Below are 24,783 nucleotides of genomic sequence, written 5' to 3'. Positions count from 1 at the left end.
CCGGTTTGATGGAGCCGAATTCAAACAGCCTTTTTAAAAAGATCGCGGTAACAAAATATAACAACGTGACACTCGTCTTGACACTTGCTACTGCAACACCGCGAAAACCGCTTATGGGCCTCGTCGATGCGCATGTTTGTGTGAGTGTGTCATTTCGAACGTTTGTAGGTAGTTGCCATACTGATGATACATCTGTCTACTGTGTTATAGGTGGGCCAGGAGTGTTACCAAACGCGACAGGTGCCGGTACCGTGGGCAACGTTAGCAACGTGAACGTTGGCGTCAGCAACATGAGCAGCAACATGGGTGGCAACGTGCCGACGATGAAAAGTGCGTTCGAAGCGCTCGGTCTTAGCCCGAGTGGGAACATGAGCGGCGTGAGTTTCGCGCGCGCGCCGCTCGCGAGACTGAATGCGCAACGACAGCTCGGCGATGGCCTTCAGCACCAGCCCGTGCAGCAGCAGTTCCACCAACCCGAGCAGCAGCAGGTAAGTGATCTAGAGTCTCCAGTGTCCAATCTAGTTTAACTCCAGAGTGCGGTTTACAAGTAGCTTTCTTCCACGAACCACAAAGCTGTGGAATGAACTTCCTTGTGCGGTATTTCCGGGACAATTCGACATGGGTACCTTCAAAAATGCGCGTACACCTTCCTTAAAGTTCCTGTGATTCCTTTGGTGTTGCAAGAGAATGTGGGCGGCGGTGATCACTAACACCAAGTGACCCGCACACTCGTTTGTCCTCCTTTTCCATAAAAAAACTGACCTATTCAGATAAGATTATACTTGGAAATAAAATACTGCTTGTACTACTTAATTATAATATTGTTAATATTTCTTCACATTTCGCGTGCTTTGAAGTCTGTATGGTCGCCTATGACTAGACAGGCTGGTAATTTTCGCAATGCACCTTGATTTTTAAGTCCGGACAAAGTTACACGCGTTTTAATCCTTTTAAAAATGTAATTAATATTTTTTCTAGATATCCTCTGCAGCACAATATATTGTTCCAAAATTTCATTTTCAATTACATGATCCAAAAAGATGCCTTTTGGCTGTCTGTTTTTATATAACCTGTGCGGTCTTCAGTCGTATGATGAATGATGAGTGCATTTTTGTAATGTAGTGCAATAAATTACAAGAAATTGCTAAGACTGATTGTTTGCATCACAGTTAAACACCGGAGGCGTGCAACTAGGAGGGGGCCAAGTGACAGCTAACCCCGTGTCTGGAACAAAGGAGTGGCACCAGTCTATAACACCCGATCTCAGAAACCATCTTGTTCATAAACTGTAAGTATATATTGTACAGTAATCACGGGCTGTGTATTATTTCCTATAACTCGATGTCTACTGTGTGCGTATTTTACGTGAAAACGGTTTAAGCTCGTTTGAGCCTGAAGCAGGTAGGTGTAGGTTTACTCACAATATTTCCCTTGCCTTAAGAATAAAAATAAACACGGTTTATTGAAGGATTAGAACCGGTGCCTCTCGGAGGACTAAGGTCCTAGTTTCGTTACATGAAAAGCCCCTCCGGATGGCAATTTCTCATCGGTATATTTTCCGCACTAAAAGTAGGGAGCATATTATAACTATTAAAAATAATATATTTGCTCCATAGTGTCTTATTCCGATTACTTATTATACCCTATTTTTCGTTCGTTAAAGTATTTCTGCTGATGCTTCACCCTTGTTCGATAACCTGATGTTAATTTAAAATTTTATCATTATACTCAAGAAAAAAATATTGAAGATTCTGGAATTGTTATATGATGGAATTTTTTAGTATGCTAAAAAATCCGTTAAATTTGTTAATTTTGTTGGGGGCATTCTCTTTAAATTGCCAAATATACTTTCTATATAATTTGATAGGTCGGGGAAAAAGTCTAGTATGTATTCACTTGTAATAAAATCTCTTTGGTTATAGCCTGCCAAAACAACTTATCGCGATTTTGATCAACAGTCCCAAAATTTCTACAGCAATGTGATCATGTCATTACCTACAAAATGACGAAAAGTTATGGAACACAAGGGTAATTAAATGAAAATAAACATTTCAAAACAGTCTTGACTTTTCATATTGTATTCAAGGAAGTATTTTCCCAACGTAATGTATATCCCTTTGTAAATAACTGTTAACCTGACTATTTTGATTGGTGGTTCATCTAATGATGTTAACGTATGACAATTTTATTAAAATTTAGGGTTCAAGCCATATTCCCGACACCTGACCCGACAGCGATGCAAGACAAACGAATGCATAACCTAGTCGCTTACGCGCGGAAAGTGGAAGGAGACATGTACGAAATGGCGAGTACACGCTCGGAATACTATCACCTGTTGGCGGAGAAGATATATAAGATACAGAAAGAGCTGGAGGAAAAGCGACAGAAGAGGAAAGAGCAGCAGCTGCAGGCACAACAAGCCCAGCAGCAGAACCAGCTACAACAGCAGGTAATGTATTACTTAACTGTTGCCATCTATTTTCAATAGAATATTGTGTTCTTGATTATTAAACTGTAATTGTATGGGATATATGGCTTTGTTAAATTCCTGTTTTAAATATTACCATGAGTTGTAAATGCAGCTAAAACACGCTCATCTGATTTCAGATTTCGACAGTATAGACTACATATCGCAAGATTGACTGTTGATTACTTATTAAAATGATACATTTCAGCAGACGAGCGTAATGTCAGGTGGCATGATGGCAGTACGTCCAAACGCGCCGGTTGTGGGCGTGGGCCTGGGGTCAGTTGGTGGCGGCCGACCCACGCTGCCCTCGCAGGCCGGCCTCCCCGCCATGAGGATCCCCTCGCCGGGTATCAACATGCCGATGCAGCCCAACAGAATGACCTATCAGCCCAACTTAGTGGGACCACCGGGACCTAGTCCAAATCAGGTAGTTTGTTATTTTTGGTCTGTTACTTTTGTATTGCGTTATTAAAGATATGAAATGTGCTTTGGAAATGTTTACTCAATTCAATTCAATTTATTTATTAAGAGATTATAAAATTACAAAAAAAAATAATAATAGAAGTCTTATTTAAAAGCTAGTTAACACTGTGCCTGAACTAGGTAAACCTGTGTTTCAGGCGTATTGAGCTTATATTAAAATTAAATAATCGCAAAAAAGAGAAACTTAATATTTAAAAAGGTTACTGCCAGTTACTTAGTTTTATGTTTATATTGACGCACATCATAATTTTTCCTCTTATTTTATTATTCTATTCTATTCTATTCTTCCTACTGTGGCTTCTGTGGAAGATATACCACAGATTTGCCAGAATCACGTTAGATTAGACTACCAAGCTTTGAGTATGTGTCTTCTTTTTACTTAAAACCGCAATTAAAAACATATAATGATAGTTTTTAGGATCTGCCAATTAATAAAACGATAATGTGTTGCTCTGAAATAATCAAAGATTTATTATACTTTATAGTTTTTAACACACTTAATTTATAACATCACCATATTAAAAAAAACCTGAAATAATAAAAGAAACAACATTAAAGTTTATTCTTTAAAAATGCCAACTCCTTATTAATTAATATTGATAGTTTCAACTTTCAATTCCAATCTTTTCATATAATCTTGTAAAATGTGATAAAACTTTAAAACACAGATTAGACACAAGTCACTGACATTGACAACACATTCCTAAATGCATTGACAGTCCTTTAGGCGGCGCGGTAAAATTCACATTCAAGGTAATTAAAAAGATAGGAATGTATTTTCTTTACAAACATTGTACTGTTCACGCAGATGCCGCACACGCCTAACGGAGGCGTGGTGAGCGTGGGCAGCGCGGGCAACCCGGGCATGTCGCCGTTCGCGCAGGTGATCCCGTCGCCCGCGCCGCAGTACCCGCTGGCCACCAACGGGCTGTCGCCGGCGCCCGACGCCAAGCGGCTGGCCAGCCCCTTCATGAGCTCGGCCTTCCGCGACATGACGTCACCGGCGCCCGCCTCGGCCTCCGCCCCCGCGCCGCCCACGCCGCACGCCAGCCCCGCGCCCGCCTCCGCGCCGCCGCCCGCCGCGCCCGAGCCCGAGCCCGAGATCAAGCGGGAGCCGGAGGAGATCAAGATCAAGGAGGAGATCGACGAGGACTGCGGGGGCAAGGGGCCGCGCGACGAGGTCGACAAATGCGTAAGTTATATCAATGGATTTGATGTCGAGTGTGCATTAGGGTGAGACAAATGGCAATGGATTCTATTCTATTAAGCCCTTTTTATTCTGAGTTAGAGTATGTCTCTTAACTCAGTATGCGGCTTGGCAACGGCCTCCTCTAGCTCTTTCCATTGGAGTCTGTTGTGGGTCACTCTTCTCCAGTTCGGGCCCGCTGTGAGTTTGAGTTCATCCTCCCATCTTGTTTGAGGTCTCCTCTGGGTCCGTGTGCAATGTCTTGGATACCAATATTGCTCCATTTCTCCCGGGTATCTCTCAATATGTGGCCAGTCCATCTCCACTTCTGCTGATCTATTTTATTAAGTATGTCGGTTACCAAATGAGATACCAATCATAAAATTATGAGCATCACTCAGTGTCTGTAGCATGATTATAGATATCTATTATGTAGTAGAGATTCACCTGAGTTCAGAACTAGATAGTATAAACCTAAACTTTGCTTCCCAAAGAAACGACGTGAGAATTAGACGCCTCTATTTGGGGTGGTCCTGGATTAAACTTATATTTTTTTTAAATTTGATTCAAGATATTTATGTTCGCCTAAAATGTGTGTGGCTCACTTAAAGAGTTTGCTATTTATAAATTCTATAAAAAATTAAAATATAGTGATCTTCATACATAAAGAAATACCTATTTGTTTTTGTGTTTGATACCTACCAAAATAAAGTTTTATAAGAGACTAATCTAATTTTTGTTAATGATTTCAATAGGAAACAACAGATAGGCCCGACCTATTTGTGAAGCAGGAGATAAAGCAAGAGATTAAACAAGAAATTAAACAGGAAGTGAAAGAAGAAAGAGTCGAAACAGTGTCAACGGGCGAACCCGACCGTGGGCCTAAGAAAGCCTTCATATTCAAACAGGAAGACCTCCGCCAAGCCTTACTGCCCACACTTGAGAAACTATTTCGACTGGAACCAGAATCATTACCCTTCAGACAGCCTGTTGACGCTCAAGCTCTGGGTATACCAGATTATTTTGACATAGTTACAAGGCCGATAGACTTATCAACTATCAAAGTGAAGCTGGATACTGGAGAATATAAAGATCCATGGGAATATGTGGATGATGTGTGGCTAATGTTCGAGAACGCGTGGCTTTACAACAGGAAGAACTCGCGAGTGTATAGATATTGCACTAAGGTGAGTGTAGCTTTTATTACATATTTTTTTGTTTGGATTTTTGTGGGACAGTTGCTAAAAGATGTAACTGACACATTGCAAGTATGCTTGGGAAATAACTTGTTTCTGCTTCGTTGTCAATAATGGTGAAATATCACCTTTTTACAAATTTGTGAAGTAAAAATAACGAACTGTGCAGTGTTTGTGTATTTAAGTACTGCTACTACAACAAATTACTATTTCTGCCCAAAATAATGTTACACGTCTACTGTCTTTAAAAGCATATGAGATTCTTTTATTATGTACTCATACATTTTTTGTTTAAGTTTGAAATTGTTATAATCTAATTGTGTGGCAATAATTTGATGTTGATGAATTGGGCAGATGTCGGAGGTGTTTGAGGTGGAGATCGACCCGGTGATGCAGGCACTAGGCTACTGCTGTGGCCGCAAGTACACCTTCAACCCGCAGGTGCTTTGCTGCTATGGCAAGCAGCTATGCACCATCCCACGGGACGCCAAATACTTCAGCTACCAGAACAGGTAAGCTTTGGAAGCATGGGCCGCCTACTAATTTACAACACGTTTTATAAACACGACTATATTGTCACTAAACATAAAAAATACACAAACAGGCTCTATAATAGCTACTTTTAAAACACTTATTACACCATACAATTATTTGTTAGTACCATTCTATAGGACAGTGTTTTATATACCTATTGAATTTTTTAAAGTCTTATAAATAAATAATAAATTGTACTATAAAAATGTGAAGTGGCATTATTTACGCAATTATACCGGTACGAGTGTCGGTAATGCACATTTATAAATAATTTTGATTCATCTCTATCACTGTAAATACAGCTATCCTAAGTAATATGTACACGGTATTGACATTTTTATAACATTAAGAATAAATTATATGTCATATTGCCGCACTTAATATTACAATTTTTTTAAAGCAGTACTCAAGTTTATCCTCTCAAACAAACACAGTTAACTCGTTCTCTCTGCGTATACCGCATAAACTTTTTAAAGCCCCGAGTGAAACGTAAAAGTTTAAATTCGAAAAGGGCTAAATAAATTTTGATACATAACTCAATGACAGATAATATTCCTGTAGTCTATTGGCATATTTGACATACATTGTATGAACTATTTCATGATATAGATACTGAAAATATTAACGGAGTGGCTAGTAGTAGTAATAATACACAAATTATACGCCAAAATAAAGTAATAAGTATTTAAATTTTTCTCTGAGTATGTCGCCGTCTTTGAGGCTATCATTGTTCACCATTTATAAAAATCATCATAAGCTATTAGGTATTTACCTTTTAACTTTTTCGGTAGTTGTTTACCAATAATCCAAGGCGGACACGGCGTGTTTAAAATTAAAAATATACTAGTTATGTTGTTAGGTTGTCCTTCTACATCCTGTTGGTAAATCGTCCTTCCATCTTTTAATTTGACGTCCCCTTGTCTTTTCCCATTTTTAGTCTAATACGTCCTTTGTTCGACCTCATTATATGTCCAATCCAATTCCATTTGAGTTTTCTTATTTTTTCTAATACATCGCTCACCTTTTTCCTTTCCCTTAATTTTGTTGTTGTGTGGTCTTTTATTGATATTATTTGTCCTAAATAAATATTCATCTACATATTCAATAATGTCTTTTCCTATTTTAATATTTCCTCTTAAAGACTTAGTCTTTGTTGGGTTCTTAAATAGACCAGCGTTCCTACTTTCTTAGTCTATTTGTTGTATCATAGTTCGTAGTGTGTCTGGTCTCTCAGCAAATATCACATTTTCATCAGCATGTCTAAAGTGGTTCAAGGTTGATCCGTTAATATTAATTTCAAAATCTACCCCATCTAAATTTCTGAATATATCTTCTAACACTGCCGTAAATAGTTTTGGAGAAAGTGGATCGCCTTTCCTGATACCTCTCTGAACACTAAATTCTTCGACTTGTTGTTCAAGTTGGACTGTTGCAGTGGTATTTTTGTATATTTCTTGTAGCATTTTTATTTATTTGCTTTCTACACCTTGGTTTTTTTTAGCGGAATTGTGGCTTTACCAATTTAATTTGAATGGAATTACGTAACGGTCCATAAAAGTTTAAGAAATTTTATTGAATTTACAGATATTGTTAGTAAAATTTTGAGTGTGTTAAAATATACAGTTAAAGTATGAGACAATATAGCATAACGGCTGGTGGGCAATTTGTAACTCGAGACGGAATCATTCGTGCGCCATGTCTTGTCATGCGACCCAGTGTCTAATGAACGAGTTTTATTAACGTGGATAAATTTAAGAATGTTATTACATTTTTTAATTTTAGATCCTGTGTTCAATTTAATAGCATTTGCTGTGCGAACTATAAATAAACTAATCCTCAATTATCTTAGCATGTTTTAGTCAAGAGTAAATCCAACACAAATAGGACAGTTGAGGGGGTTCCTTAGCAAATTAAAACATTACTTTAGATCCAGATTGTCTCTATATCTTTAAATAATAGGCACCTCCAGCTGCAGTGCAACTTTAATGTTATTGGTATAGAAGTTATATTATGATGAACGAAGCTTAGTTAATAAACCTACACTCGAATATTATCTGCTCACATTTTATAGCATATTTTAACTTTCACTTCAAGGAAATCAGACACTAGAACAAACACTCATAAACACACTAGAATGTACAATACTATATGAGTGCGCCTGTCTATGTGCTAGTATAACCAATGCATATTTTTGTCATAATTAAAGAATATTTTTAATGTTAATTATTCACATTTGATGTTTTCATTACCTGTGTCCATTTCAACATTCTCATTAATCTATTTCTTTTCATGTTATTTAAGCTAAAATATCTGGCAATCTATGTTTTCATTTCTCCCATGCAGCTTTTTTCTATCTTGTGTGTTTGAACTATTATTTATATAAAATCACCTTCTTACATTTAAGCCATAAAATAAACATATGGCAAACACATACCATAGTTCTATTATATTTATACGGTTATAATAGCCCGGGGAAAAGTTTATTCGCATTTTATATTAAATGAAAACTCGAAACTTTATTTTCCAAGGTATAATTTCATTTAATTATAGTATGTATAACTATGTATCATTTTGTTCCATGCTTTTGATCACTTGATCTCGTTGCTGTAGAAATTTTGGGACTTCTGATAAAAAAAAAGCGACAAGTAGTTTTCGCAGTCCTCTCTTGACTTTTTGTTTTGTGGAAATCTGAAGGTGCAACGTCAAGGCTATATGGCGGATGCTTCAACAGCGCCCAGCCAAAACTTTTAATTTTTCCGGAGAGGCAAATATAAGTGTGGTCTCGCCTTCGTGATGAAGGCCACACCACTTCTATCAATTCGGGCCGCTTTCTCTCGACTTCTTGCTTTAATTTCATCAGTTGTTGGCAGTAGGTATCAGAAGATCAGATCTGCTTCCGCCCGGTGGTAAAAAAGCTCATAATGACGAATACCCTACCAATCCCACCATACACATAGTAGCACCTTGTTGTTAATAACCTGAGTTTTGCCACAGTCTGTGGGCAGGCCTGGGTGACCTTTGACCTTCTTCGGACGTTCTTTTCGTACGTCATCCACTTTTCGTCACTAGTCATCAATCTTTTCAAAAATGCTTCGGTTTCATTATGTGTCAATAAATAATCGCAAATTAGTACACATACATTAAGTTCCATTCAATGAGCTCGTGTGGCACCCAAATATCTTGAGTTTCTTTTTGTAACTAGCTTTTTCAACACTTCTTTTGGCGCGTTGGTAAAAAATTATCAGAGTGATTTTTTACGATGCGCGCGCACACCGTCACGACCAATTCGACACCCTGACGTTAGCTGGTCAACTAGACCATTTGTATTTCTGTATAACCAAGCCACTTAAATTTATGTGCCTACAGAACCACATCCAATGCACGAGAATTAATTTGTTTCTATTTTAAACCTTTTTAATGCATCTAAACCAGCCAGAGAGATTTTATTTCAAGCTTATATTATGTGCGAAAACACTTTCCCCGACCTATTATGTAATGACCGTTTTGGAGAATGCTATTTTATAAACATGTCAATACTAATAACTTTTACAAACAACACCTCCAGTGAAACTTTACTTTAATGCAAATTAGAAGTGGTAAGCACGAAATGCACCATCAAGTAACACGTCATATAGTGCGATTAGTCATTAATCTAACGTGAAACAAGTACTATGTTGTTTTTTGTATGCTGGTCCTTCGAGCCGGATATGGACTAAAGCCAAAATCATTAATAATTTCTGTTGTAAATTTTTCAGTGGAGGTGTTATGATAGTAATGTTATATGTAATTTCTAATTTAACACACTATACATCTCCTCTATGTACATGTTCTACTAATCTTGTGTATGTTCTGATCGCTTACTAATTTGTTTCGCACGCCCTTGTCACGCCTCCGTCACGCTTCACATCACGTCCCGCCACCGATTGTGAAAACAGTTTAAAAGCGTACGGCGTTGTGTCCGATAGATACACGTTCTGCCAGAAATGCTTCAACGACATCCAGGGCGACACCGTCACGCTGGGCGACGATCCGCTTCAGTCCCAGACGTAAGTTTAACGTTTGTATTCTCTCTATAATCAATTTTCAATTATATGCTGTTTTGAGTAGATTAAAAGTTGTATTTTGATAATTTGAGTATTAAATTAGTAATATAGGTAGTTAAAACCTTTTGATACCCTCCTGACTTTTTTTCGTTATACTTATTAATACTTTTAATTATTATTGTAAAAACAGAATATAGATCTTTTTTATATGTTTGTGTTTCATAAATACAGCAGTATGGAATCTTGATATAATTATTAAAATATTTCAGAGCAATCAAGAAGGATCAATTCAAGGAAATGAAAAATGACCACCTAGAGCAAGAGCCATTTGTTGAGTGCATGGACTGTGGGAGGAAGCAACATCAGATATGTGTCTTGCATCATGACCAGATCTGGCCTCTAGGATTCTGTTGCGAAAACTGTCTAAAGAAGAAAGGAGCCAAGCGGAAAGATAACAAATTCTGTGCTAAAAAACTGCCCATGTCCAAATTAGGGACATTTATTGAGACTAGAGTGAATAATTATCTTAAGAAGAAAGAGGCTGGGGCGGGAGAAGTACATATCAGGGTGGTTGCATCCTCTGAAAAGGTATGAAATATTTTCAGTATCTATATACATACTTGTTTTATTTTCTGTATTATCCAACATATTGAGGGTCGACATATCACTTTATCATGCCAGTAGTTCCTTATGGCCTTCCACAGGGCCACTTTCTACCATCAACAAGTGATCATTTTTATGATATTTTATGGGCTGTGTCTGTTACGATGATGTATTTATTCGAGTACCGACTGTTTTTAATAATTCTTAGGTATTCTTAATAAATATGTTTGAACGTTTCAGTTAGTGGAAGTCAAGCCTGGCATGAAGTCACGCTTTGTAGATTCGGGAGAGCTATCGTCGGAGTTTCCCTACAGAGCGAAGGCATTGTTTGCATTTGAGGAAGTTGATGGAACTGATGTGTGCTTCTTTGGTATGCATGTTCAGGTGAGTTGAACACTTTCAATAAAAATAATAATTCCATTATTTTATGTAAGTGAGAAGTCTCTCTTATTTTCTAAGACTTAATACACTTAACACATAATAATATTATCTATAATATATTATAATTATTATCTAGCCATATTTAATAAGTGTCTATCACTTTCCAGGAATACGGAAGCGAGAGCCCAAGTCCCAACACGAGACGTGTATATATAGCATATTTAGATTCTGTACATTTTTTTGAACCAAAGCAGTACCGAACTGCGGTTTATCATGAAATTTTATTAGGTTATTTGGATTATGCGAAGCAGCTAGGTTATACAATGGCACATATTTGGGCTTGCCCTCCCTCAGAGGGCGATGACTACATTTTCCACTGCCATCCGCCCGAACAAAGGATACCTAAGCCGAAACGGTTGCAAGAATGGTATAAAAAGATGTTAGATAAAGGTATAATAGAGAGAATTATATTAGATTATAAAGATATATTGAAGCAAGCGATGGAGGACAATATCTCGTCAGCGGCGGAATTGCCGTACTTTGAAGGTGACTTTTGGCCCAATGTTCTAGAAGAGTCTATCAAGGAATTGGATCAAGAGGAAGAAGAGAAAAGGAAGCAGGCTGAAGCCGCCGAGGCAGTGGTCGGTATTAGTTCTCTATATTTAAAATTCATACTTAACGCCCATCCCTCAGTCTATCAAATGCTTTTACTGATTTGCACCACTATATTATGGTCTTCAATCTCAAGCCTTTTTTATATCAGCTTCAATTCCTTTATCAATTTTTATATTTTTTTTTAAATGAGGATCCGTAACGTTTTTAGTTGAGAATGCAGATTTATAGAGCTAGAAAATCCTTAAAATACAGTGATAAAACTTTTGTTCTATTACATTTATTTGAATAAACACATAATACTTTACATTTATTATTTATTACACCTACCTACCACTAACACCTATGACCTAAAATTACTAATAAGTACGTACGTAGGTAGATAAATAAGACGCACTTTGTGGTTTTCAACCAAGGATTTTAGAAATGGTGAAACTTAGAATGATTACAACCTATGAAATGACCTAGGTAATCAAATACCACGAAAGAAACCAAGATAAATAGCCACACGAAGATAAGTGTACTTCCAAAAGCATATCTAATTGAGCTTGCACAAAACCAGCTTCTACTTTACCTAATACCACTTTATATTAGTAAATTTCCAAATGTAGTAACCGACCGCGTCACCGCTCCGTCGAATAGTATATGAAAGTGACTACTGTAGTTGGTTCCGTCACAGTAACGTCATACGCATCCGCGGACGTATACTTTTAGCGACAGGAGCGACACATGTTTTATTCCTTTATATCTTCGTAAGTAATTGTCCGATTTGTGTAATTCAAAAAGATTCTTCATTCTTATGTCATTAAAATTAATTAATAATTGTAATGCATTTCCTTTATAACTTTACTGATCCTCGTTCTATCTTATATTGTAAGACAATTCAAAATTTAATAATAATTTATCAACCAATAAAATATTTTTTCGTACAGAGCTCTCGTTCACAAACACACATTCATTCCTAGTAACATTCAAATGAGACGAGAGTTCTCTTCAGAATGTGTTTTAACATGTTTTTAGATATTCCAGTCTTCTGAAGAGAGTGAACAAGGACCGGATGGAAAGAAGAAAGGTCAGAAGAAAGCAAAGAAATCGAACAAGTCAAAGGCTGCTCAGCGGAAGAATAGCAAGAAACAAAGTGACCAGCAGCAAGGAAGTGATCTCAGTGCAAAGATATTCGCTACAATGGAGAAACACAAAGAAGTGTTCTTCGTTATCAGGCTACATTCCGCGCAGTCGGCTGCCAGTTTAGCTGTGAGTACAATTAACCCTTATTTCACCCCATTTTTCACTAATTCTGGTGAAAAACCTGTAAAACTGAGAGTTTCAGATATAGGATGGGACTCTGGCGATATAGTTTATTTGGGACATATCAAACTAATTGTATTCTACAACATTGCTTTCTTCCTTGGCAATAGTACTTCAGTGGTCCTTAATAGTATTGCTTTGATTTGATTTCCGCGTTGTTTAATCGGGACCTATGATCTTGAGAACTCATCATCAACAACTCAGAGGTGCTGCATGTCCATGGTCAAAGGATTAACGTGCCTACTAATATTTCATACTAAGAACAGTAGCATTTTAATTCCGTCACCTCTATGCCATACTGTATCAACTAAGTACTGTTGAAATCATAGGCAGCATTGAGGTCGACAATGTCGCCTTAAATACACCTAACATCACAAAGAAAATAATCATTAATAACCAAATTTTTTCATTTTGTGGCTACCATAACTGAGTGGTTGCACTGATTTTGCATTTAGGGCACTTACCACCAGTTCCACGATTTCATCCTATTTTAGCGGTACACGGTCTCTTTACAAAATATCAATTCGGCTAAAATTTTAAATAACAATCAGTTCCAAGTTGTTAAGATTGAACATTTTAAATTATTTTTCTTAGCTGCTCCAAATATAGTTACTTGAAGAGAAATATACTGTTTTACTATAAAATTTTATTGAATATTAATAAAAATCATGTCTACATAATGTATCATAGCAAAGTGTGACTATATTGAAATTGAATTTATTGTCTTGTGCAGCCCATTCAAGACCCGGACCCCCACGTGAACTGTGATCTAATGGACGGTCGCGACGCGTTCCTCACGATGGCGCGCGACCGGCACTATGAGTTCTCATCGCAGCGGCGCGCTCGGTTCTCCACGCTGTGTATGCTGTACGAGCTGCACAACCAAGGCCAGGACAAGTTCGTGTACACCTGCAACACCTGCAAGTCGCACGTCGAGACGCGCTACCACTGTACAGTTTGTGACGACTTCGATCTCTGCGTGCCCTGCTACGAGAAGGAGGGTCACCCCCACAAGATGGAGAAGCTAGGCCTCGACATCGACGTGGGCTCCTCCCCCGGAGACATGAAACAGATCAACCCCCAGGAGGCTCGAAAACTCTCTATCCAAAGGTGCATCCAGTCGCTGGTTCACGCGTGTCAATGTCGCGACGCGAACTGCCGACTCCCTTCGTGCCAGAAGATGAAGCGCGTGGTTACTCACACAAAGATCTGCAAGCGAAAGACGAAGGGCGACTGTCCGATCTGCAAGCAGCTTATAGCATTGTGCTGCTACCACGCGAAACACTGCCAAGAGAGCAAGTGCTCGGTGCCGTTCTGCAGCAGTATCAAGCAGAAGCTAAAACAGCAGCAGGTGCAGCAGAGAGTTCAGCAACAGCAATTGCTGCGGCGACGAATGGCGGCCATGAACACGCGCGGCGCGACGACGGCGCACTCCCCGCCGCCCGCCGCGCTCGCCTCGCCGCCGCCCGCCAAGCCGCAGCCGCACACCCTCCCGCACAACGTGGCGAAGGCACTGCAGCAGGTACGTACCCAGTACTGACGCTATCAATTAACACAGTCAACAAAACATAAGGTCAAATAGGAAGGACATCATTCAAAAGAAATTGGTCGAATCAAATTAATGTATTATTTGTCTTTAGGATTATAATATATTATATTGATAACATTATCTGTAATCGAAACATTCAATCTATTTTATGAAGGATTGGACTTTTTGTTTTGTTCGCTACTTGTATATGCAGTTGTGACAAGTTTGTTGTGATCGCCAGGTCCAGGAGGAGGCGGCGCGGCAGCAGGCTCCGTCGTACGGCAAGCAGGGCGCCATGGGCCCGCCCGGCGGCGCGCGCGCGGAGTGGGCGGCGCGGTACCGCACGCCGCCGCCGCTGCACCACGCGCCGCACCTGGCGCGCCCGCCGCACCCGCACCCGCAGCACGCGCCGCACCCGCACCCGCAGCACGCGCCGCACCCGCAGCTGCCGCCGCACCACGCGCCGCACCCGCATCCGCACCCGCACCAGCAGCAGACCATGCAGGTAACACAGACCACCAAACATCTATTACAAAAGAGAGCCCTTCGGTCAATTTACCAGTTAAGTAGCTCAAGATTTATTTTGAGGAGAATAATATTCTTATCATTGCAGACAAAAACACTTGCTACTTGATCAGTGGGACGAGGCATGTTGTAGATTGTATGCGATTTCCAACAACCCTTTCTTGTATTTAAGAGTAATGATCGAAATTCCAGCAATTTGCTGATAGATGATCGAGTTCTGTAAAAGAGCGTTAAAAGCAATTCACACTGATATCTACTCCTGCGATGGAAGGAAAATGTCCATCTACCACGTGTTACATAACCTTACGTAAATGTTACATGTTTAAAATGATCAGTAATTAGATAAATTTGAGATATTTACTTTGCTGCAAATTTTAAAATACAAAAAAATGACGAGACATCAATAGACACAGACTTACATAATATGAATTGGGGGAAACCTTCAAAATCACATCATTGGAACAGTTGTTTCTTAGAGCTTATCAGAGGTATATAGATGGAAATAAAAGAAACGTCCGATGTCATGATCAATTTAAATCACTATAGTCATTTTGAATTTGTTTTGTTCAGACAAATAACAGTTGTTGCTTATTTAGTTTCGGTTGTTGATGACACTGATTTATCAAAAACCTTCGATGTGGTTGACCACGTACTGCTCATAGAAAAACTTGGTCACGCAGGAATATATGGCGCTCTACTGCGGTGGTGCGAATCCTATTTGCAGAATCGTTCCCAGATTGTAAAGATCCGTGGCTTTAAGTCAATTCCAAGAGCCGTGCTATCAGGGGTCCATTCCATTTAGGGCCCCTTGTTTTCTTGGTCTTTGTGAACGATCTAGCGACTAAATTAAAATCCAAATTTCAAATGTTTGCAGACGACTTAAAAATTTATCGTGAAATTAAATCTACAGAAGATACGATCCTATTACAAAGTGATCTTGATACGATCTGCGATTGGTGTGTTAGTAATAGGATGGTTTTAAATTCCTCAAAATGTTTTTACTTAATCTTTCTCGAAAACGAAATCCTTCACTACTTACTTACTTCATAAATGCGTGTCCACTAACAGAAGTTTGTACAGCTACGTGCGCAGTCTTTTAGAGTATTGCAGTCCGGTGTGGAACCCTTCTTTCAAAGTTCATATTAAGAGTTTAGAACAGGTGCAGTCGAAATTTTTATATCATCTCTCATATTCAAGTAATCTTTGTCGTCGGTTAGACTGCTACGAATCTAGACTTGTGCATTTTGGCATGACGTCCTTTGTACAGCGTAGGAAAGTTTCAGACCTTGTCTTTTTACACAAACTGATTCATGGCCACATCATGGACAGTCCTCTATTATAAAGTAAAATTAACTTGCCTGTCCCACGGCATTGCAGCCGTATTATTAATAGGAAAACTTTCAGTATACCCACAACACGGACAAATAATGGTCAACATTCTAGTTTATATCGCATTTGTTCTCTGTATAATGAAGTCTGTCAGAAGGTAGACATATTCAATCCGTCAGTCCCTAGGTTCAGAAGAGTTCTGCTAGAAAAAGCGGATTATTGGCTTGGGTACTGTGGGGTTGAATTGTGTTTACTAGCTTAGTAAGTTATTGTTTTCAGTTTTATATAAAATCTAGAACACATCACAAGCATGCTGTGTTCACTTCCAGAAGGAGGCACTCGCCCCAACATGTTAACGTATTTTTCTATTTTATACAATATTAAGAGTGTATCCCGTTTTGTGAACGTAATAAAATAAAAACAGGTTCACTTTTGCTTGCTGATTGTTTTTAAAAATAAAACGTTATTTGCTATCAATAAGATTTCAATAGGTTTTATACTTAATGACTCATACTACCGAAATAAGTTCTCTAAGTGACCGCCAGAGGCGCTGTATAATCTTCCTTACAAATTATATACGCAATCGCTAGCGGGTAGGATCACTAAACTCATGGTAGATGTCGTCGCTGAGTTGACAGATTATATACTTTTGGATTGAATTGATATGCACACCGGACCATATACATTTTGCCACATCTTATTAATCATGATCCCTTATAAAATGCTCACAGAATAACTATTTATTTACGGTTTGTATTGTATTCATTTACATTTACTATTTTGACTTACTCGTGTAAGGCATTGACTATTTGACGTTTGAGTAGAGTAGTTTGTTGCATCACTTTACATAATTTTATATTGTAATTGAAATGATTTGTAAAACAACGAAAATGTAAATCTGGATTTAAAAGAGTGGTAATGAGTTTCTTGCTACTTTTTCTCTCTCATTCTCATAAGCTCAACCCTTTACGAAGTAGCGGTAAATTCAAAAAGAATAAAAAAAAAATTAAGTGTCATTTCCTTGAACCACATGAATAAAGTGATTTTGATTTGATTTGATTGTATTCCAGCGCGCAGCGACGGGTGTACAAAACGCGGGGGTGGGCGTCGGAGGCGTAGCAGGCGTGGGCGTAGGCGCCGCCAGCCAGCCCGCCATGCAGCAGAAAGCGCTGCAGCAGCTCATGGCCACACTGCGCTCGCCCAACAGTCAGAACCAGCAGCAGGAGATCCTGCAGATTCTCAAGTCCAACCCCTCGCTGATGGCGGCCTTCATCAAACAGCGTGCACAGGTCAATACATATACATCTTACCACTATTCTATTGCTTTATTTATATTTATAACTGTTAAATAATAATAATAAATATTTGGAATAGCTTGACAAAACAACTACAAACAAGTAAAAATGATGATAGATGCAATAGCACAAACTAATAACACCCTTCTCCGGATACAAAAAGGAATCAAAGATCTAAATAGTAAACTTAGTTAGTTATTAATTGATTACAAAAAATAAAATAGTTGTGGAATGTATATATTAATGTGTTAAGTGTTGGTTGAATGGGTGTGTGTGATTGTGAAGTTAGTTGCATGTGTGCTGTGTGTGGTTCTGTTAGGTGTGTGAGGGATTGATCTGTATTTTATAGTTCCACAAGTTTCTCTGTATTTTCATAATGTAGTGATTTTAACCGGTAGTTAAGTTTCACTTAACATTTCTTCTTGGTCAGCGGGTAGATGTTATTTTTTTGTTTTTTGCTTTTGTTTATTTTGTTATACATTTTAGAGCTCATTTGTTTGTTGTAATACGATATGTGTACGTCCGGAGTTATTTTCAAACGACAAAATGTAGGTAAGAAAAATAAAAAATCGACCACTCAATTAAAACGGTAAGAAATATTTTTGAAAAACACCTGGAAAATTAAATTTTCTGGTTAGTTACGCAAGAAAATCTACTGGACGGTATTAAATTTACAAGGACAATTTACAGGATCAGGAGAACCTGATCAAACACAATAATTGGAACAAAGTAGGACTCACTTCTGTTCATGGGCGTGTATTGGTTTTTTAGCAAGGTTGACAGAACTAGGTTTTGAGATCTACATACTGAAGTTGTTTGTGTTTCGCATATAGTGTCCGTACCATATGGTCAGCCTAATATTTTAGTTTGTGTCATTCGAGGTACAAGTACCTACCTACCTAATAATATAATGGTTAGAATTTAGTTATTGCACACCAGCCCATAACGCGTAGTGGTTAACGTTGTGCTCTCGACATGTCGATTTTGTGATTTTAAAATGCCTCTATCATAACCATAACGCACTTAGGTACACGATAATATGAGTAGCCGTGTATCAAAAATCACTTTAATTAATGCTTTTTATATTGACTACAAAGTCATTTTATATTGCTCCTTTTGTATTTACGAAAACTCTTGAAGAAATTGACGTATCGAGTCCGCATTTTTATTAGCTTCAGAATACTTTAAACTACTTTCCTATTTTATTGCAATAGACTTAGCATGCGTGCTTTTATTAATAAAAAATATTTTTTATTAAAATTCTATAAAAACTATGATAACACATATTTTCATATTTACCGCCATCTAGCGGTAAAGACCCATACTGCAATCACTTTGTGTCGAACCTAAAATTTCATGTATTTAAGATATTGGATTTAATACCTATAATAATTTTATTGCAAACTCTTAATAAAGTAATATTTTTTTAAACGTTTGTAGCTTCTTAAAACTCAAATCACGGAGTTCATATCACCTTTGTATATAGACAATGTTCAAATCATCAAATTATATAACTTTTTAAACTTTAGGCCTCAAAATAGCACAGCACTGTCGGCTTCATAGTTATATTATAATTTTAATACTATCCTTTAGCTTTTCTTGATATTATACCTGATATATAATATCTTGATTATTGTAATTGGTGTTGTAACCGTTTTAATCTAAATAAATAAATATATAAATTCACTTACCACTTCTTTTGGCGGGTTTTTCGAGCTATAACTTGTATTGATTACAATAAGATTAGTTATGGGCGGTCGAACGGTAATTTTTCACCAACACAAATAACTCAATAATGCTTGAACATTACTTGTAAACCTATATTTGGTATTGGTCTATTAAAAGAACTCCTAATATGAAGTTTATGGCTGTTTGGTATGTAGTGATATATGCTAGTATGTTTGGTATGTAGTGCTGTATGGAGTGAGTGAGACAGATGTGGAGTCAGGAGTCGGAAGTAATCGGTTTATCTCGCCACAATTCGTTAGTAAGCTAGCTTACCCCTATAGCCATACGATGTTGAATGTCATAACTGTGACCAATACTTTTCTAAATAAGATGTATGAAATATCGGGACTCCTTACCGTACTAGTTACCGTACTACTAATTTAGTATCTAGCGTAATGAAAAATTTAATGAGTTTGTGTTCAATAGAAGTTTGGTTATAGAATAACAGAACCAAATTAAAGTTAATCAACTTTATTATTTAATATTTTATTCACTGTATTTATTTCTTTAATACTTTCATAACGAGGTAGGCTATGCCTTAAGGCATATATTATGATATGCACATCAGTGCTTGTGTTCGAAAACACTGGGGTTTTCTGTAGGAGCCTGAGTGTGCTGGCAAATCACAATATACCTGGTTGTGCCTTAAATATTGTTAGAAAGAAAAGTTGATGTTTTTTTTGTTCTATTTATAACCAAAAATTGTAATTGTTGCTTTTTAATAAATTCATGACAGCATAATGCATGTATACAGTGACATTAGCGAATTTTCTAGAAACTATAATTATGTGTTGTTAACCAGGAACAAACATAAACTTATTGTGTGTACCGCTCGGTTAAGTCCATTTGTAAGTCTTTTGCTTGGCGAAATATTATATGCTTTTACAAGTGTGTTAAAAAATCTAAAATAATTGTTTAAAAGATTTATGTGGTAAAGATTACTATAACATAAATGACATCCGTAATGATAACACAGATAGGGAATATAGAGCGCCATTGTTCATGCTGTTTATTTCATGGAAGAAGAGGTTAAAAGATCGCTTCCCACTTTCTTCCCAACCATGCTTGTGGGAATAAAGTTAACCCGGTGCTGATACTAACTGAAAAGACGTCTCTCGATTATGGGACATGGAGTTATTAAGAGGCTTAACCACGGAATTATACGTTTTTATACCTGTGCCGATGTCTTAACATATCTTCTTCATATTAATATAGCTCAGTCGCTCATTGATAGATAAAACCCTACCTAACTACCGTTGAATTTCGAAACTCGCTACGTTGTACACGGCTGACTAATTAACAAGTTTCTATGAGGATTTGAGCATATAAATGTTTGTATTATAATAGTTTCTAGTTAGTTACTAAAAAATTTATAAGTGCTGCAGCTTAAGAACTTGCATTGATTATACCCTCCTATTCGTTATTTAATTAACGGTAAATAATGATAATTCTCTCTATGAATTCTTTACTCGACGGCTTTGACTCATGTTTATTATGAATACTCTTGTTCTTAATATTAATAACTTTCAGTGACAAACAGATGTTTCATTGTACCTATCAATAGCCACAAACATTCCACATAATATCTAGCGGATAGTGTTTCAAAAATTGTATGTGACTCCACACCTAGTTTGTGTACTGCTATTGCTTTAGCAAGAATTCGGTTCTCTTTATCACTATAACATTAGAAGAATATTTGGCTCACGTTGGTGAGAACAAGAGAACACAATAGATTTTCTCATAAGAATGTCAGGTTCACAATTAATATGTAATGCTATTGTTTCTGAATTCTTTGATATGTATCTAGCTTAGTGCTGTTGCTAAAATATCCATTGCTAAAATGCGCGTATACCTTGGGGAGCCTAAAAGGGATGTTATTAGAAAGTTAAGTACCTATCCCTGCTAGGCAGTGTAACTCAATTCTATGAGATAATTCATTCAACATATGCCGCAGATGGTAAACCGACTATACAAACAGTATCTGTCGCGATCTGCGGGATCAGTGGACAGGAATGTTCATTCAGTTTCTGACCGCTTGAGATCCGTGCCGTCTAATTCTAATGTTGTGTGTGCTCAATACCATTTTCAAATAAATAGTTGTTTGTCTAATACAACTAACAACGTTCGCAGGTAACGAATTGATTTGATGGTATATCTCCAATCTACGAACAGGGCAAAGCAGTGGGCAAATTTATATAAATTATTATGTGTAATGGAGCTGTTCCAATTGTTACAGACCCAACAGCAAGCGGGCGGCGCTGTGGGCTCGGTGAGCGTGGGGGGTGTGAGTGGTGCTCACGTGGGGATGGGCGGCGTGCAGCAGGGCCAGCAGATGCAGCATATGATGCAGCCTCAGCAGCAGAGGTTGCAGCAGATGCAGCATATGATGCCGCAACAGACTCAGGTACACAGCAACCATAAACTTTTGTCGCATTACAAGCAATTATGTCGCACCCAGCACCAATAACGAAATAAAATCAAGTTGTGTGCATGTCTCTTGTTTTTGAGTTTCTTGCGCCTTGCCGCTTCTTCTCTCTCAGAGCGCTAAAATTAAACTGTTTTTAGATGGCCTGGCGTCTAATATCAAATTGCCCACCGTAAATAAAACAAAATAAAAGAATAAAACCGCCATTGCAAAGAATTTTGTTAATTCAACACAATTTTAAATATTTTCATGTTGCCCATATATGAAAACATCGTCAAGTGATGGTGATTTGACTCCGAATTGTAAGAAATGAAGTCGATTGACAATCTACCGTTAAATTATAATATCACTAGTGAAATTATAATATCACGGCATTGACAATATACCTGCGACATGTAAATCCATTTCATTTCCCATAATCAAATACCACTGAATTCGATCAGTAGAGTCCTGAGCAATGTGTTAATTATTTGGCATATTGTTCGACATTGGACCCGGGCCCGATTGGCGGTCCCGTTTTATATACGATTTTTGCTTCTGCGATCTGCGACAACTATACACACATTGTGTAACAAGTTTCAATAAGTTGAATTGGTGCTAACTTGTCGCACAGGACTTGACTCATCTGTGATTGTGTTGAGCCTTAAGGTATTACAGATAACAATATTACAAACATGGTTATTTTCGAGATATGCATTTTGCTTACCGCAAGACGTGAAAAATTTAGTTACCATTTTTTTTTATTATTGTAACAATTTAACCAATGTGTTCTTACTAGTTACCATACAAAGCGTTACCAAAACTATTCTCTTGGCTTTGTCCTTTAGTTGAAAAGCCTAAGTAGCTAAAGTACCCGCTATTGCGAAAAACTAACCCAAAATAAGTTAATTACACTCGTGTATAGTTCACAAGTCTCTCGTCAACAACGTAACTGAGGTGGGGAGCGTGTCGACTAGGGTAGCGTTAGGTACGCTCAGAATGACTGAACGGTATTCGTTGAAGGTCATACAGGTTTACGCTCCGACTTCGACAAACTCAGACGAGGAGGTGGAGACCATGTATGAGGACATCTCAACTGCCATTCACACTCCCAACCACTTCAACGTTGTCATGGGAGACTTTCAACGCAAAACTGGGCAAACGTAGCGGCGATGAGTTGAGAGTGGGGCAATTTGGTTATGGAAATCGGTACGGCCGAGGCCAGATGCTGGCTGACTTTATGGAGAAGGAGGAACTATATGATGAACTCCTTTATGAAGCCAAAACATCGCAAATGGACTTGGATCAGCCCGATGGTGCCACCAAAAATGAGATCGACTTCATTACGTCTACCAAAAGACATAATATATTCAATGATGTCTCTGTGATCAACTCAGTGAAAACTGGGAGTGATCACCGCATAGTAAGAGGCACATTAAAAATCCAAAACTGGAGCGGTCTCGACTGGTGAAGTCTACGCTCCGACCCGCACCCATCCAGATCCAAAACCCCGAAAACTTTCAACTCGAATTGCAAAACCGCTTCGAATGCCTCGATGACTGCGTTGACGTGGACGAGTATAATAACAGGTTCGTGGCAGCTGTACAAACTCAAAGCCAGCCGTTCAAAAAGAACCGAAAAAATCTCAGACTATACCCTCAAATTGATGGATGTAAGACGCCAGATGACCATTCAGTCCCTGGACGATGCTTCCCAGTATAGGTAGCTAAATAGACAGATCCTCAAGTCATTGACTCGCTATATACGCCGCCACAATACAGATTGTGTGAAGACGGCCATAGATAGTAACAAAGGCTCGAAAGTATTCGCACTGGAATTGTCTATTGGACAGAGCCAACTGACGAAGCTGAAGACCAGTGACGGCAGGGTCGTTTCGTTTAAAACCGAACTTTTGAGGGAAGTCGAGAAGTTCTGCAGACAGTTATACACGACCGCACGGGCACCTGTTACCAACAACGCTGAAGACCCAAGAGCCAAATTAAACCGAGACGATACCGAAGATATCCCAGACGTCAGCGCGCCGGGTAATGATGGAATTACAGCGGAGTTTCTGAGAGCTCGTGGTACCCCTGTACTTAAGACCCTCCAGAAACTATTCACTTCCGTCATCCTCGAGGGCAAAACGCAAGCATAGCACAGAAGTATAGTGGTGCTTTTCTTAAAAAAGGGCGATAAAATGCTATTGAAGAACTAATAGGCCCATATCACTTCTGAGCCATGTATATAAGTTGTTTCCTAGGGCTGTCACGAATCGTCTCGTGCGCAGGCTTGACGATTTCCAGCCTCTCGAACAAGCCGGATTCCGAAAAGACTTTAGCACCACACACCACATACATACGTTGCGGCAGGTTATACACGGCGTTCGTAGACTATGAGAAAGCCTTTGATTCGATAGAGACCTGGGCGGTGCTTCAGTCTCTCCAGAGGTGCCACATTGATTATTGATATATCGAAGCGTAGAAGTGTTTGTATAGAAACGCCACCATGTCAGTCCGTCTCCAAGATCAGATCTCGAAGCCTATCCGACTGCAGCGGGGAGTTAGTCAAGGCGATGTCATATCGTCCAAGCTGTTCACTGCTGCGTTGGAAGATGTCTTTAAGCTTCTGGATTAGAACAGACTGGGCATTATTAACGGCGAATACATCACTCACCTTAGATTCGCAGACGATATCGTAATCATAGCAGTGACCATGGAAGACTTAAGCCATATGTTCGATGGCCTTAATACAGCTTTCCAAGACGATGGAGATCATATTAAATGTTTATGTCGCACCTAATCTTATAAAAATTGGGAATTATACTCTCGAAATTGTCGACGAGAATGTTTACTTAGGTCTAATAGGTCGGTTTAATAGGTCTCTCGTCGAATCCAACTCAGTGGATGGGTAGCGTTCGGGTAGCTTTGTAAAATCTTCTCGTCCTAAATACCAGTGTCTGAAGACGAAGGTTTTCAACCAGTGTTGATTTGCGGTACGCAGACGTGGTCGCTAAGTATGGTCCTTATGAGAAAGCTCATGGTCGCTCAGAGGGTAATGGAGAGGGCTATGCTCGGAGTTTCCCTGTGAGATTGAATCAGAAATGAGGAGATCCGTTAAGGAAACAAAGTTACCGACATAGTCCAAATCTCGAGACTGAA

At 38.5% G+C, this 24,783-nt stretch overlaps 1 protein-coding gene across 1 annotated transcript in view; it reads left to right on the top strand.

Annotated features, from left to right (window-relative positions):
• The window catches only part of LOC126977146 (histone acetyltransferase p300-like), a gene marked incomplete at its 5' end in the record, with an annotated part of 31,777 nt that overhangs the window by 5,854 nt on the left and 1,140 nt on the right, over window positions 1–24,783 (top strand). Inside the window, 16 exons of the mRNA XM_050825848.1 lie at window positions 211–488; window positions 1,170–1,288; window positions 2,200–2,449; window positions 2,676–2,897; window positions 3,762–4,145; window positions 4,895–5,326; window positions 5,690–5,847; window positions 9,805–9,915; window positions 10,182–10,500; window positions 10,756–10,899; window positions 11,064–11,537; window positions 12,529–12,762; window positions 13,550–14,338; window positions 14,586–14,849; window positions 17,269–17,487; window positions 21,458–21,625. Of these exons, the coding sequence (XP_050681805.1) occupies window positions 211–488; window positions 1,170–1,288; window positions 2,200–2,449; window positions 2,676–2,897; window positions 3,762–4,145; window positions 4,895–5,326; window positions 5,690–5,847; window positions 9,805–9,915; window positions 10,182–10,500; window positions 10,756–10,899; window positions 11,064–11,537; window positions 12,529–12,762; window positions 13,550–14,338; window positions 14,586–14,849; window positions 17,269–17,487; window positions 21,458–21,625 (4,565 nt within the window). The remainder of the gene's footprint in view (window positions 1–210; window positions 489–1,169; window positions 1,289–2,199; window positions 2,450–2,675; window positions 2,898–3,761; window positions 4,146–4,894; window positions 5,327–5,689; window positions 5,848–9,804; window positions 9,916–10,181; window positions 10,501–10,755; window positions 10,900–11,063; window positions 11,538–12,528; window positions 12,763–13,549; window positions 14,339–14,585; window positions 14,850–17,268; window positions 17,488–21,457; window positions 21,626–24,783) is intronic.

The sequence above is a fragment of the Leptidea sinapis genome, chromosome 43, assembly GCF_905404315.1.
Source record: "Leptidea sinapis chromosome 43, ilLepSina1.1, whole genome shotgun sequence".
Taxonomy (NCBI): Eukaryota; Metazoa; Arthropoda; class Insecta; order Lepidoptera; family Pieridae; genus Leptidea; species Leptidea sinapis.
Note: the sequence above shows the minus strand (reverse complement) of the source record. Positions and strands in the feature narration are given on the sequence as shown.